At 37.5% G+C, this 16,644-nt stretch overlaps 1 protein-coding gene across 2 annotated transcripts in view; it reads right to left on the reverse strand.

Moving 5' to 3' along the window:
* Nucleotides 1-16,644, reverse strand: part of PLCE1 (phospholipase C epsilon 1) — a 164,860-nt gene that overhangs the window by 27,676 nt on the left and 120,540 nt on the right. The window contains exons 5-12 of one of the 2 annotated variants that reach the window (XM_074590282.1): nucleotides 15,522-15,667; nucleotides 13,432-13,690; nucleotides 12,514-12,722; nucleotides 9,890-9,931; nucleotides 7,516-8,182; nucleotides 6,831-7,013; nucleotides 5,828-5,945; nucleotides 5,278-5,437 (exon numbers count right to left, since the gene is read on the reverse strand). In XM_074590282.1, the coding sequence (XP_074446383.1) occupies nucleotides 5,278-5,437; nucleotides 5,828-5,945; nucleotides 6,831-7,013; nucleotides 7,516-8,182; nucleotides 9,890-9,931; nucleotides 12,514-12,722; nucleotides 13,432-13,690; nucleotides 15,522-15,667 (1,784 nt within the window). The remainder of the gene's footprint in view (nucleotides 1-5,277; nucleotides 5,438-5,827; nucleotides 5,946-6,830; nucleotides 7,014-7,515; nucleotides 8,183-9,889; nucleotides 9,932-12,513; nucleotides 12,723-13,431; nucleotides 13,691-15,521; nucleotides 15,668-16,644) is intronic. The other variant, XM_074590283.1, reaches the window with a different exon arrangement.

Genomic DNA, 16,644 nt, shown 5'->3' on the forward strand with positions numbered 1-16,644 from the left:
AAGTATTACGCATTACTGCATTAACACTTTATTTGTGCTCTCCTTAATGCATTTATTACCAATATCTGGAAGAAGGAAATAAAGCAGTATCTTATAAGATGCATAATGACAGTTTGTGACTTCTTGTTTTATATCAGCTATTCTTTTCCCTCAAGACAACAGAAGACTTTGCCAGAATTAATAATGTATATGCATGCTATTTAAAACTCTTCCATGTGCAAAAGGGCCTGATGCAAACGGCACAAATGAAAGCACTCTCGTTTCCTCTTTAAAGAAAACAATGCCAATATTCCTGTAGCGCAGGCTGTTTATGAAGTTTATTGAAGCTTTGCTATGGGAAAAATAAAAGAGATGGAGAATTCCTTAAAGCTCTACACTGTCAAAATAAAATAGTAATATTCTGACTGGATATGCAAGAAAAACAAATATTTTCCTTAGGCACCTGCAGTTTCTTGTATCTGAGAGCATTAAAGGTGCAGATTTTAAGAAGCATACCTCTTCCACCTTCTCGGCACTCAACACTGTTTCCTAGCCCATGGGTTTCCCAGATACTCCCCAAGAACAGTCAGGATTATCACCAGATACCTCAAAGACACATCAAGCTACAGTCCTCCTCTTCTTTTAGGCTTGGACAGTAGCCCATGGAGGCCATTTCCTTCTAGAAACGAGGTTCTAATGATTTCCTCCTTTCAGCCTTGTGGACTGAAGGAAGGAAAGCAGACTGAATTTCTTGAGAGCAAAGGTAGAAAATGATCATAGAAACAACTAGCTGTTTGGTGCTACATATTTTAGTTGACTTGCGTAATACCAAGCACAGCCAATTTCTTTACAATTGCAATTGTTAACCTAAGTTGTGCAGCTGAACCAAGTCTCTGAAGCAGAACCAGTACATTTCCAAAACCCATATCCCAAAATCTTTAGGCTCCTATAGGATTTACATCAATAAGTGTAGTTAGGCCCCAACTTGAACTATCCCTTAAGCAGTATGAACATGTCCTTAGTGAATTTCATGTACTAATGTGCAATGATGGGCTGAGCTCTTGAGCCCCTTCCTGTGCCTAAACACCAACGAACACAACTGCAGGAATGGGATCTGCCAGCACCAGCAGCCTGAAAAGGGAGGGAACTAAGCAGCCAGTACAAATATCAAGAATTGTCTGGTTTAAACCATAACTAACTCCAGAAGTTACAGTATTTGTTTCAAAATATCAGACTAGGTGACTGTGTGTCAGTTTATTGCTCTGTAATGTTCAAATCTACAAATCCACTAATCTATGAATTCTGCCATCAGGTTCAGTACAAATAGTTCCAACAGCTGTGATGGAAAAACAGGACCAGCTTGTTTTCCAGAGTTCCTAAAGACATTTGCAGTCACCTGCTGCAAGCAGGCAACTTTTTACATAAATATGCTAAATCAGATTCCTCAGTTCACTCCTGGCCTGGGATGGATATATGCAATTGAAAACAGACTGTGATTTAAAAGTATTAAAAAGTACCATTTACTTTAGTTGATAATGTTCAATTTGTTTGACATCACTATGGCAAGTACTGACATACTGCATATAAAATCATTCCTAACATTTTTATCAGGCAAGAAAAATAAACCATGATGAGGAAAGTCTGTTGACTCCAGAAAACAGACTGGAACTGTAGAGTACCAAATGGAAGACCAGCAGCACATGATAATGCTCAGCATTTCACTGGATCTGATCACTAAAGAGTATTTTCCACAATCATTCCATGGGTAATAAATACAGGTTGTTAAAAAAAAGCCAAAAACCCTCAAGAAAATCCCACCACCAACAACCACCAAAACTGCAATTAGTAGCAGTCTGGATTATACCTGTATACAGCTAAAGAGAGAGCCGTTTTACTCTCTCCACAAAAAAAACCTCATCTCTAATTTTCCATACCCTGTTATCTGTTTCCCAGCGGCATTACCACCCTTTCCCCTGCTTCCTTCATCTCACAGGAGGCACTAGATTTCCAGAGAACTTGGGAATTTGCTGGATGCACATCTGCTTTGAAAGAATGACAGAAGGCAGCTGCAAGCTACCTATGTTTGGAAATTATCTGGACATCTGGACTGTACAAAGATTTATTCTCAACATTAATTATTTGTTAAGGGGGTCAGGAATATCAAGGTTGTGAGTTATATATGTAAAAATACAGTTTTTCATTCTTTACCCCTAAGAATTACTATTATTTAAAATGTATCACAAAGATAGCCAGGTCCTCCTCTTTTTAAATTGCTATCATTATATTTAGATATTTTTTTTCACTTTAATACATTTTATTTTATTTAGCACTTCTCACTTGGTGGAGACATTGATCTAATTTACTGGTAAGGTGAAGTTAATGCACACATTATATGGCAAGAGAAAGAGAAAAGAACTAGAAATCTCTCTTACTCTCCTCTTCCTAGCTGCTTCACTGCAGCTAACAATCGTTTGTTACCAACTCAGCTTTCTGTGCTACAAAGGCTTCTGCACAGCCCAGTGGGACCCTCTGCTCCCCACTCTCCTAAACTCTGGGTTCCGCGAGGGATCACGCACTCACCTAATGTGCACAACCAGCTCATGTCCAACATTGCCTCCAACTATGAAGCCTTGCCAGTGTTTAGGTCTAAATCCAGATGTTAATCTGAATTAATAAACTCTGTTGGCTCTAATCTGTTCAGAGTGATACAAATGCGAGCAAGCACTCCCAGTGGATCCTGTATTTCCTAGGTTATTTCATTATCTAGGTCATTCCAACTTTCTGTTACTTTGGAAAATGGATACTTCATTTTATCTTAATTTATGATGCTACTGACAAAACTGGTTGGGTATAACAAGTATATAACTTGATTTTTAGGAAACCACAGAATTAAGAACAGAATTGGAGCAAAAAGAAACAAAAGATGTCTGTGTTCAGCCTATGTGGGTTCCCAAACTTACTTTGCTTGTGTATCACTGCTGTTAAGGGCAGCAGCTTCCAGGAAGAATACTGCGCTGCTCGCAGTCTGTATGTACCACAGCTTGTGGACCACTGCCCCAGGCTCCTCCGTCAGTTATATTTATACTGCTAATGGCATCCATCCTGCCATATTTTCTGAGTGGGGCAAAAGCCTCAAGTTCACATTGCTCTGCACTGCCCAGCAATTGCCTCAGGTCTGGTTTGGTACCCCATGGTGCCTGTCTGTCTCTAAGACATCATTTTCATTTTTGCTGTGTTGTATCTGAAGTGGCTGAAATAAGCTGTGGCATAAGTTATTGCTTGTCAGACTACCATTTATTTAATGTAATACAAATCAACAGGACATGGCATGACCGTGGGTGGATTGCCTGAAGGTACAATCCTTGCTGGGACTGCGTACAGTCACAATATACAATATACAAGACAGTATATTGTAGATGGTTTGAGACTGAGTAAGCTCTCCGTCAATACTAGCTAATCACAGAAGTCTCTGGAGCAAATATTCCCAGAACTGTACCTAAATTCCATCTTGGAGGCAATTAGCTGTTTACTCTAAAAGAGATCCCAGGAATGAATTAATACAGAGAGCCAACTATTTGATAGCTTAGACTTACTGATCACAGTTGAGGCACTACAATATTTATTTCCTTTAGCACATGTGAAGTGTCCACACACGTGAAAACTGGCAAGCACAATTCAGACCTATCAAGGGTCCAAAGGGTAAATACCAAGAATAAAACTCTCTCCAGTGCTCCAAGTCTCTTAACGGCTCACGCAAACTGGGTCGAGGTAATGGATAAAACATGTAATTCTGTTCTGAGGAAGATTTCCTCAGGACAGATGAAACAGCCACACAGCTGTATCCTGAGCAAATTCTAGCAAGAGGGGTCGTATCAAGTTGGGGAGAGCTCTACCAAGTGACGCTGTGGAGTTTCCAGACAACTCTGCCAGGGAAAACCTGTCATAACTTGGGGAGGCCCCCAGTGCTAAGCTGCACGGGGATCTGTACAGAAACCCAGGACTGAGAGGATTTAAAGGAACACTAGCTGTCCTTCCCCCTGGGAATGCAAATTCTCCGCTGAGCCTTTTAATCTCATTTAGAGAATAACAATTATTTTGGCATAAAAGCAAAAAGTGGATTTGTAAAACAGAGAAGCATTTTCCAGAAGTAGTAAAGCAGTATTTCTTCAGTTTAATGTAAAAGAAAGCTGTTCCAATCCTTAAAAAAGAGAAATGTCTTACGGAGATAAATCCTAGTCTGGCACGTCCAATCCCATGTGTGAATGACAGTGAAGAACAAAAAGTAAAGAACATAGTAAGAGTCTCAGAAAGCAGTATTAGAAGGAGAAGCAGCCAACCACAGATGTCCACAGGTGCCTCTACTACTCACAACTATTGCCAAACCCAACCATTTTAAGTGGAAAAAAAAATCCTAAGAAATACACAACATAAACCATTACATAAGACAGGTCTCTTCAAAAATAATGTCCTACCAGCAGCAGTAATCTCTTCCATTGTTTACAATTGCTGTCCTGAACACCCCAAAATTCATATCCATAACCACACCTTAGTATTCATTCTGTTGAAAGGCACTGGAAGGCCTCTGTTGACACAGTCTTCTATGTCATCATGTACCATCCACATCCCTGACATATTATTGCTGTTATATTATTATTACTACAACTATTACCACCACCACCATTAGTATTTATAGAATTAATACAACATGTCAGTGCACAACCACAGCATAACCTTTTGCACCGCCTAAGCGACACAAAAAGGATGAATGTTCAAGAAGGAGAGGCCTGTAAGAGAAAGATTTCAAATCTGTTCCTCCAATTCCCCAAGATGGTACTGCAATCATCACCAGGAATGTTAGCAAAAGTTAATACTCCCCCAGGAAGAAATCACTTGTGCTGAGAAACCTCAGAACTTCAGTTCACACATCTGTAACATTTCTGTTGATTTTCATTATACAGAAGATATCTGTAACTATGTTTTGGAGAAGATCTGGAGAAAGAGTTAAACTCTGTATTTGTGTAGTTTTGGAACAGCATTCCAATCTGCTTCTGTAACAGCCATAAACTGAAGCATGCTGCTCAGGGACTTGCTACAAAGCCATCCTCAGATTCATGTTATTTCAGCTTAAATGTCTACGTTGTTCTACAATGAGTTTTAGATGTCTATCAAAAGGCTAATGAAATTTCTGGCATCGTTTTTGTCAGAGTTCGTCAGTTTGGCACAAAACACACATTTGATGATAATTAAGTAACAGTAACGTTTTTTCTTTTTAAATCAAAGCATTGATTTTGTCCTTACCTAGACTGACTCTTGCTTGAAGACATTACAGGAGAGGAGACTGGTCTTGCTGGTGAAGATGTTGTAGCTCCTAAATTAGGAGATCCAGATGCTGTCAGAGAGTGAGCTCTTCTTGATGGCAGGTTGTTAGATGGAGAAGCATTAGTAACATTATTTTGATCTATGGATAAAACAAAAATTTGTAACACAATTACAACATCGGGCCCAATAAAAATGCTTTTGTCCAAGAGATTTATATCATAATTCATTAACGCAGAGTAAGACATTAAAGGAATTCTAGATTTATCCCAAGACAATCAAAAACATACACTCTGAACAACACTTATATACCCATTTCATCTGAATAGAAAGGAAATGCTACTAAAACTAAATTAGAGAAGAATCATGAACAACTACAGAAATTAATTTAAAAGTTTATAGCATTCGGAGTTTCAACTGCAAAAGCAGTTTTATATCATAAGTGCATTTTTAACACCAGAAGACATGTCTGCATAAAAAGACTTTGAGCAAAATCCGAAGGAACTTTTAAATACTGAAGGGATATATCTACCTGATTCTTCTTGTTCATCAATATCTTGTGGATCCGAGCCACTTCTATTACGGTATTCCTTACAGCTTTTTGCCTTCCGAGTTGCCATTTCATCATCAGTGGCCTCTCCACTTTCACCCTACAAATAATGAGCACCACAATAAACATCCCAAAACCACTGCTATTCCCATTCTTTATCAGTGCAATCTGTAACAAACCCATGAGATAAATCAGCTATTCCTTATGAAACAGACTCCTGTAAGGCTGATAGCAGTAGAAAAGAGACAACTTAAACAGGGTATATAGTGCAGTGCGGGACCATTAGGTGTTACCTCAGTTTGACATCACACGGAAGACAACAATGATCATACCTCTCTGAAGTGGTGCGGCTGGTCTTACACTGTTCCACTGGTGCACAGGGACCACAAAGAGGATGGATCGTGTCATTTGAGGATCTCTCGTACCTGCCCACTAGAACATGCAGATAGTGTAGAGCTGCTAGTCCCTGCATTTGCCTCTCTCCTGGCTATTGCTAAAAGTGGTTGAGTCCAGGAAAAGACAAGGAGACTGCCAGACAAAGTTCAGTGTTCCTGTCACCCACATAAGATAAAACTGCGTGCTAACCTGAGGCGGAATAACCGTGGTGATGTTTTTGGGAACATGAAAACAAAAAGGAGCACAGAAACTGACACCAGCCTCCAAACATCACTTGCATGTTGATATTTTTATTATTACCAATATTTTACCTTTATACTGAGGTAGCACCTAAAGGTCTCAACAAGATTCTGTTCCCTTCTGCTAGCTCCAGCACCCACGTGTCCCAAGAATGCTTTGAGCATGAGACAAGAAATGCAAACTGTTAGAAAAAAATAAGCCCAAAACCTGAAACTGCCATAAACAGTTTTACAATTATCATCTAACTTATTTTCTCTGGTTCAGAATACAGGTAGCTACACAGTAACTGCAGGAAGGAAACAAATCAGCCAGATAAGTAACAAAATACATGAATAACAGAATATTCTACCCTCATGAGTACTTTCTTCTTTTTCTTAGCTGTGCTTATTCCCAGAGTGTTGTTTCTCTGTACACTAGGTTTCTCGGTGCTTTTGGTGAGAGTTCCTGCGCTGGTGTTTCTCGCACTCCATCGTCTGCCTCCAAACAGTTCAACAGCCTGAGCCAAGGTCGGGCCTTCAAACCTTCCATCCTCCTACAAAAATCATCAGCATTAACAAAACAAGGAGAACAAGAACAGACACATTTTCTTAAGGAATAATATAGACATCTCTAAGGAACCAATACAAGACAAAACATCAAGAGGAGACAATTTTTAATTACTGCATGAATACCAAAGGGCTATTTTGTTTGCTATTTTGGGGGGTTTTTTGGACGTAACTCTCATCACTCAGTATTTCAGCACCCTTTTCAAGTACAGTCATTGCTTTTTCTTTAATAAAATACTTATTCCAAAACTCCAAACATAGGAAGAGCTTCATAACAAAAAAAGATTTAACTTCAGTGTACTGAAAACATGCAAGATTTGATACAACATTACGCGGAGAATCAGATCTTACTGACTTAAGCCGTGTTACTAAATTGGAAATTTGGTGCTCATCTTTAATCTTAGCTTACTTACGATAGAAACTAATTGCAATACATTAAGTTGTTGACATTTTTGAACTGTTCTTATACAAAATCACAGCATCTTTTACCTGGTAAAGACTGACATACTGTTTCCGTAGCCACTGTAGTCTTTGATCAGGGAATCTCCTCATTTTTCTTACAGCTTTAGTCAGTTCCAGCAATCCATCATACAGCATTCTGGCAGTATATTTTGGAGCAACAAAGTGCAGCAACTTATTATCAGTAGTCTGAAGTCCATAAAGTAGTGTTATACCATTTTCTTCAAGGGACATATTACAAAGTTTATTTTGAACACACACAGTGTGCATATCGATGCCAGAGTGTCCCATATATACAGCCTTGGCTGAAAACAAGTCCAAAAAACCTTCCACCAGTCCAGTATTACCAAGAAACTGGTATTTACCAAGTTCAGCAGTATTACCCAGCACACTCAGTTTTGCCTTTGCATTTGCAGGGCAAACCGTTGTGGGTTTTGTCCAAGTCAAAGTACTATTGTCAGGCTGAAGTTGAAGAAAGCAGCGTGCTGAGAGGTGTGTCTCCTGGTCATAATGAATGACGGTGGCCCCTTGTTGCATGAACTGGTGGACGTCGGCCCTGATAGATAACACGTACCAGGGAATGAGTTCTATGCCGTGGCAGAAAGCCTTTTGTTGCTCTTCAGTTGAATTTGTGTCCCACTCCTTCAACTGCTCAAATATATCATTTTCAGAATCGGAAAGATCTCCAATTATAAACCTGTATGTGAACAAAGACGAGAGACTTACATTCAGCGATACATGTGCTGATTTATGCTATGATTGATAAATATTTTCTTCTGCTGTCATTTAAACAAAAAGAATACTATTGTCACTATATAATTTGGACTTAGAGGAACATCTGTAATTTTTACAGTATTACAATTTATGTTATTGCAATTTTGAATTAATTAGTAGATGCTGCTATAATTAATTATAACTCATGTAACAGTGTAATTATATTTTCTTAGAACTTTCCAAACATTACATTAACAATAAAAAAAATGTCTGTTTGGATCTTAAAGCCAAGTGATTCCAGTTTCTTAATCCACAGCACAAGATTGCTTCAGTTGAAATATGAAGTACCGTATGTGGAAACAGTTAGCAGGATCTAGTGGATTGAAGACAGGTCTTCTAATCTCTGTTCCATTATTGATTTAATGTGCAGACCTTTCACATCAGATAATTCTCTGATTAACACTCGTTAACTAGTGGTTAAAATACATACCTTCCTTATAAGAATGCAGCAAGAATTTTATCAGACACTTTCCATTAGAAAATTTAATTTTACTCAAGCCAGATATTAACATGAAACTTCTATGCAGCAACCAAAATTTTTGAAATATTTTACCATAATTAGAAACAGTAGATACAGAGCAACATTACTGAAGTAATAAATGAGGTAGTTTAAATAAAATTTCTTCCCTGCAGAAGTTTCTAACACATATGAATGCACAAATGTTCAATATTTTGATACTGCTTTAACGAACATAGAAAAGAGCAAACTGTTCCATGTACAGCAGAACTAACGAAGCACATTTTCCTAAGGATAACCAGCCAATAAAATCCAAACCAGCTTCCTCTGCATATTCTTCAAGGCATCTTGTCCTAACACCCTCAGTGCTTCCCCTTCGTATCACCACAGTACTCCCAGCTCCTGCCCAGTCCTACCAGCTGAACAAAAGATAGCTCATGTTGTGATTTGTTCCAAGTCACATATACTATCTCCCTAAGCTAAACAGCACAAACAACCATTAGCTCTTTCTCAAACTCTTCTCTTCCCAGGGCACTAATCAATTTCAGTTTTTCCCTTATTCCAGACATCAATTCTACTGGTCCCTCTATGAATTTATTAATCATTGAGATCTCTACCTCTCTGCCAAATTTAGCAAAAAGTAGCCAATGGGCTGGGAATTTATTGCTGGTGGTGAGGGGACTGACAAAGGCAGAATAACTGTATCAGCCTTAACTGTAGCTCTATTTCATTAACAAATCTTCCTAAAATAAAGGTCATGTATTGTAACTGAGCTGGTATATGAATGAACTGTCTTACCGGAGTCTTACCAGACACATGTACATTAAAATATTTATGTATATTATACAAGATTAACATTTTCAAATTAAGCAAAACTAGAGCAGCTCTTTCTCCCCCGGACCCTCAAACCAATCAAAGAAGACTCTGCAAAAATGCTAGAAAATGTATTCTGAGACTAGATGTGCTCAGCTGGAGGAGACTAGTATAGTGGAGACAGAAATGGCAGAGCTTTGTTTATGCCTTATTTGACATTTGATAGCCCTGGCATGCCGCAGACTAAAATGTACAAGAAGCAGGTAGGCAAGCACACACACGTAATCATATACAGAAACATAACCTCCAACAGGAGCTGGCAAAAGCGACACAGCTATCAATTATTGAGAACACACTTACAGAACTCGGTTTGAATTGGAAGCTTTCTTTACATGTGCTGCACTGAGATGCAAGGAAATGAAAAGAAAGAATAAAGGAAACATTAAAACAGATTGCAGTTTTAGAGGGGGAAATTGCATGGGATACAAAAAGGAACAAACTTCAGGTTTTCCCCTATTTTTTTAAAAGGTATTTACTGCAGTTACGAAAGCTTAAAAGTGAAGATGAGACCAGGCTAATAAAGCAATGCATCAAGGTTTAGAGTACCTTAATAGGTAATTTAATTAACAATTCTATAAAATCTAGATTTCAAACTTGATTTTTTTTGTCTTTTCCTACCTACCTTTATTTATTTAAGAACCGCCAAGACAGAGTTCTAATAAAGATCAAAGTTTGATATTTATCTGGCATGTACAGAAATTCAGAGTGATTAGACAGGTCACTGATTAGAGAGTGATAGAGTTTATTCGCTAACACAACTGGGAAAGTAATTATACCCACTACCCACTGATTTTATTAGATACCTTTAATTTTCTTCGAATAAAACTAACCTACCAGCTTTGGTGGGTTCATGTTCCACAATACTAATCCAAATCACCAAAAGGCAAACTACTTGAAAATCTTCCTTGCAATTTTGAAGTAATGAGAAACATGTTACAGAGTGTATTTCTCTGCCTTTATAATCACAATACTACAATTGTCAGGTAATACATAATTATTACATAATTTGGTTTTTACAATACTGTATGCAAATATGACTTAGGTCTCACAAAAAAAGAGACCCAAGTTTCTTCCTTAGAACTCTTTAGTTGTTCATAGCACTAAAAATAAAGCACACATTGCAGCCTCCATACAACAGGGACAAGAGTATCTGGCCCTTCTGCCTCTGCAGCAATTCACTCCTGTGCCTCACCCAGCCCTCTGGATGCCCAGGAAAGAGACGGCAGGTGAATAAGGAATTTCCAGAGTCTATGAGGTACGTGAGCTAAATTCATACTCCAGGAGTATTTTTCTAGATGTCATTATACTGTTAAAATCAGTACTTACTCCACCAGAACTATAGATACTAGTAAATGAGTAGTTAGTAGCCTGATCCAAGTAACATAACTTTAATTACCTATCTGCAGTTTTGTTCATTTAAATTTTAAACTTTCATTTCATTGTCATAGTAGTGCTTTTTTGTGTGTGTGCATTTAATTCCTACTTTAATTGGAGTGGAGTTTACTAGATTATATTTAAATATAAAGCATAAATAACTAATTTACCAAGAACTGATTTAACAAACACATAACAAAGTGGACTTAATTTTCTCCATACTGTTCTTTTATATTTAAATTCTACTATGTTCATTGAAGTGAAATCTTGATTTTCCTAGCTTATTCTCCATTTGAACTCTGAGTTGCAAGTTCATTTTAAAGCATATTAATTAACAAAAATAACTCCTGGAAGACAGTATTTGAACTGAAGTAAGTCAAGAGACAACATAAATGGACAGAGAGGTGGGTCTGTCTGTCTCAGCTTAATCCACTGCTCCACTTTCCAGAAGCAACTACAGCCAGATGTGAATAATTCTATTAGAAACCATTCTTTCAGGAAATAATGATTATTTATTTGAAATGAAATTTAGAATTGCACGTTAATGAAATAAATGCATTTTAAACAGGAAGATGGTAGTTCCTTCTCAGGCAGTCACTTATTAGATTTTATGTGTAAGTAGCTGAAATATGTTGGATACTTCTGAACATATGGATATTTCTGATAGACATTATGACTAAAATAACTCAAGCAGTGACCTAAGCGTGATCTTTCATGCAAGCCCTCATGTAATTTTACAGTGCCTCACCTCTGAGGAGTACAGTTCTGTCACTTAGTTTGAAGACACTCTACCACGGTTACTTAGTTTAAAGCTGACCCACGTATGTCTATATGGGCTGCAACTTCATAGCAAAGCAACATTCTAGAAGAACAAGTGATGTCTTAAACTTTGCATTTACCCTATTTCTTGCTGGTGAATAGTACAGAATATACCACGCCTTCAAAGTGAAAGTCTGAGATTACTGAACACTGGGCTTTTTTACATGGGACACAATTAAGTAAACTTCTATGTAAAATAGCAGGACTACAGCAACCTGAAAATTCAAAATGTGTACTGATTTACAAATGTTTACCAGACATAATTAAAAGCCTCAAACTAACATGTCCTTAAAAGAAGAGGTCTTTTGAAGGATAATAAATAACCTTTATTTTTGAAGGGGGCAGAACACTGCCCGAGCATGCAGAATGTAATGTTCTGAGCTCTGATAACAGATATGTCCTGGTGCTATTCCTGTCACCACAGATCAAAATTGTAATCGTAACTGTGGATTTTTAAAGCTCTATGTGTAAGACGAAAAGGATTTACCCTTATCGTGAGAGGAAGTAGTTACATCATGAGGGAAAATATAACTATACAGAGAGTTCCCAAGCATTTGCATATCAGATACTTAGCATAACTGCTGGGGAGAAAATTCTGAATGGGAACAGGATAAATACAAGGGAAGACATCAAAGTCACTCTTACTTCTAAAAGCAAGCCTTGGTAAAAGGAAATTAAAGATTAAAAACATTAAATATATAGGTAACGATAGAAAATAAAACAAGACCTACTGGTACCGGGTTTTGTCCTTCAAAGAGTTTTTTCTTGAATCGCTCCCTTCACTAAAATTATCTTCACCCTCTTCAGATTCCAAACTGCGATTGCAGCTCCGAATAGTTTGAAAGATATTGTTTGCTGTTGATTCTTTTTCTGGATTATTTAATCCATCTTGGCCTACTCGTTGCAAGAAATTATCTTGTCCACTGTAATCTGAAACAAACTAGAGATATCTAAAAGGTCAGTATAATAATAAATACAATATTGTGTCACCTGCTTCTCACTGGAGACATTTTTACATTAATTAAGAATATTTAGCATATATTTCCTATTAGCTTCTAATGTGATTTTTTACCTACTTCCAATCCTAAACAGAACGAATCACTGCATAAATCAAGTAACATAAACTATAATAACTCCTGAAAACTTTTTAAAAGCCTCAGTCCTAACCTTTTCATGTAACAGGGGCATTTTTCTTACAAAACCAAAATCATAAAACTCAAAGGAATTGCTTCTTTTCATAGAGGAGAAGCTTGATCCACTGAGCTTCTGAATTCCGTTTTTAAGAAACTGAAACCCATCCAATTCCCAATGAGTTAAGTGGAAGGTCAGGGCATTTAACGGAAAGCAGTTATATCTTTAAGGGTTTACATACATACTTTACCCAAAGTATAAACACGATCCTTTAGCACTAGCATTAATTTCTCAGTACTCTGATATTGAACTGGGCATAAACAACCAAATCTGAATTGCTACAGTAACTATGGGAATTAAATCGAGGTCCGTGTAACTGAACAGCCTGGTAACAGTCTGGTTTGGAAAACTTTAATTAGATGATGCCTTTGTATAAAATAATAAATAATATAAAATAAAATAATATAAAGCACTGGATGGCTATGAACATAACCTCTTACACTATCAATTTCATTTACCTCTAATGTTTCATCCTGGGAGTTGTATCGTGGACAGAGTCTGATGAGGCTTGATGCTCCATCCAAAACTTCACAAAGCTCTTTTAAAAATACACCACAGAAAGGAACGACTTTACAGCCTGGAATATTGAGTGCCCGGTTGACCACTTTCCTGTATTCAGATGACGACTCATGTTGTGCCATAGCATCTTTCAGACTTCGCATGGTTTCAATATCAGACTGGTCCATAAATTGCCACATTTTTAAAACCTTTCTTGACCTATTGCAAAAAGAGATCACAACATTTATTAAAAACATTAAAAACAATTTACATTCAACTTCAACACTTGCAGTATGTACGTAACAGAGGAAATTATCATCATTACTCTGAAAAGAATGAATGACATCAAAGTCATTATTTCCATGAAAATTCTGGTTGGTGGATCATTTTCCCCCCTTTGAATTATTGAAGAACAAATCTAAAAAGGAGAAACAAGCAGTCTGACCTACTGGAGTAATGTTTGACATTTTAATAAAAGCCCAGCTGCATAAGACATACAAGCAGGCTTTCTAACATTTTAATTGTGTCATTGCCTTAAATGTATGAGGGCCTGGGAAAAAATAAGAAAAGATTAAGGAAATGGCATAAAGATAAACCAGACAGTTTATTACAAATTCCTTTAGTTGTATCATGCACGATCCACAAATGTAGCAAAAGTTGTTTTTTTTTTTTAAATTAAACGTATTTAAAATAATTTACATTGTTTTTTTTCCCATTTCACCCACAAAATAAAATATTTCTTTTCATGGAAATAAATAGAACAGGACCATGCTCCAGCTCTCAGGCACCAATGCAGTGCTGTAGATGAAAAGAATCTTTGATTTCAAACAGAAATAGCTCCCAATGCTCCCTGAGGACTGAGAGCACTGCTGGGAGGTCTCTCGCCTTCTGAGCTGTATGTCTCTGCAATGGTATGGCCTTTCTACCCACCCCTGGCCTCAGACATACCAAAAGGTCTGTAGAAATGCTAACAGTAGAACATCCTCAACCCAACTTTCTTCTGTCCCAGAAACACTGTTAATCAGCATTAGTCTTCCTCTCCTCTCTTTGCCTTGTGCTGTCCAGATGCATTAGAGATAAAATTAAGCCCTTAATTTGCTTTGCATTTTCCTTCACAACTTACACGGCTTGGACACTGTGGATGCATTCTGCTCAAAGAGACTCCCCGTGTCTATGAGTGCTTCAAATGTGTTTTATATACCAAAAATGTAAACAAATAGCTCAATCCTTACTAAACCACCAAGAGCGACAATACAAACACTTTAAAGCTTTGTTACACAAACACGATATACAAGGAGGGTCTGAGCCGAGAGATGGGAAATCTGATCTTAACTCTTCCCTGTTCAGTCCAATTTGCTGCCCTCTGAACTGCCTGTGCAAAGGCGTCGCCTTCCCACCCACCCGGCCCTCTACGAACCTGCAGTTCTGTAGGAAAGCGAGAAACAAAATCTCCATAAGCCCATACTCTGTCTTTCTCCTGGAGACATTGCAGGGCTGGCTATGTAAGACCATGACAGCATAAGATACCAACAGCAGCCAGTATAAGTAAATTGTAGAGGTTAAAAAAAGAGGTTTAGCTGTTTGTTTGGATTTGTTGGGGTTTTTTGTTGTTCTGAGTTGTTTGGGGTTTTTTTTACAATTTAAGACTGACCCTTCTAGAATGTTACCACAACTATGTTTCACTTATGTTCTTGGCGACTCCAGCCCCAAGTTACATTAGTTTTAGTTGATAAGATAAACCACAACGGCTTTCCCATCTTCTTTTCACATTTTAAAATTTTCTCTTTAAAAAGAAAAAGTATGTTTTCTAATGTAACATATTTAGCATGTACCAGGAAAACCGACAGTGTCTCCAGAGCATTTTCAAAAAAAAAGGCTTTTAGCATGCTTCATTTTTCCAAAAGGGATTACTAGAAAGTCACAAGGTGAGACGATGTGATTTAGCCACGGATTTCTGTTTAGTCCATTGTTCTCCAGAGACATCTGCTTAACAGAAGCTGCAGTGTAATCTATCACTGAAAAGCCATTTAAAAAAAAGAGTTACCAGTACCTTAGCCCTGCCAGAAATTCCATTACAGCGTTGTAGTTGCCCATATTCCAGCAGCATTTTGCCACATGTACTAAATATGAGAAGACTTCTCGTTTCTCCTCCATAGAACCTGCAGTCAGGATCAGCCAGGTAACCCACGAGCTCACCTTGTAAAATAAAACAGACAGTACTGTCAGCCAAAGCAATGTCACTTGGAGCATTCATGCATACTTGATGGATAATGTGGGGTTTTGTGGTTTCCTTCCATCAGAAGGGTAGCAGTCAAAATTCTACTCATACATTCACAGCCAAATGGCATATGCATTGCAAACACACCTTGCACACAGACATAATCACAACACTTAAATCATTAACTACTCCAGAAATACTTATATCAAACAAAACCCCACTGTATCTTAATATAAGATATTCTGAATATACATTCAGGCCACGTAAGAAAATGAACTAGCACTGATTTCTAAAGCTGCCAGAGAGCTCTGAAGTGTAAATTCTCATCAACATTGCTTACAAATCCCAGCCTCACACTGAATAACCCTCGCTCTTACAACATGGATAGTGAAAGCTGATAAATTGGAATTTTTATTTTTGCTTAATTTCACAAAACTAGTAGTTGTATTTGATGTACAAATCTGCTAACTGCTATATGCACTGAACATTGAAAATAATGCACATTATCTATTGGCAAGATCACAAACGAAGTAAACAAAAACCCCACCACCTTCCTAAGTGTGACCATACTACCAACTTCTGTTTGGTGATTAATTAATGCCAGAATCAGAAATTAACTTAGTACATGATTCTGTTTCTATTTAAACAAACAAAAAAAATCAAACCTTCATCTTATCAGTGTGCAGATTTTCTTTCCAGTTTATGTTCCCACAACATCCATAAAAAGTAGCTATATTTCACATGGAAACCTAATTTAAACCAACTGTTCCTTTTTACAATATGATTCCCTGGGGGCTTGATTTTTGTCATTGTGTAACCACTTAGGAAGCAATAAATGTGATTTGTTTACTGACACCGAGTTCCATTTTTTGGTCCTGAAGGATTCAAGTATTTACAGACAACACCAGTGTGAGGAGAGGCTTATAAAAATCAGAAAATGTTAGTTCACACCCCA

This window comes from Larus michahellis, chromosome 6 (assembly GCF_964199755.1).
Source record: "Larus michahellis chromosome 6, bLarMic1.1, whole genome shotgun sequence".
Classification (NCBI taxonomy): domain Eukaryota; kingdom Metazoa; phylum Chordata; class Aves; order Charadriiformes; family Laridae; genus Larus; species Larus michahellis.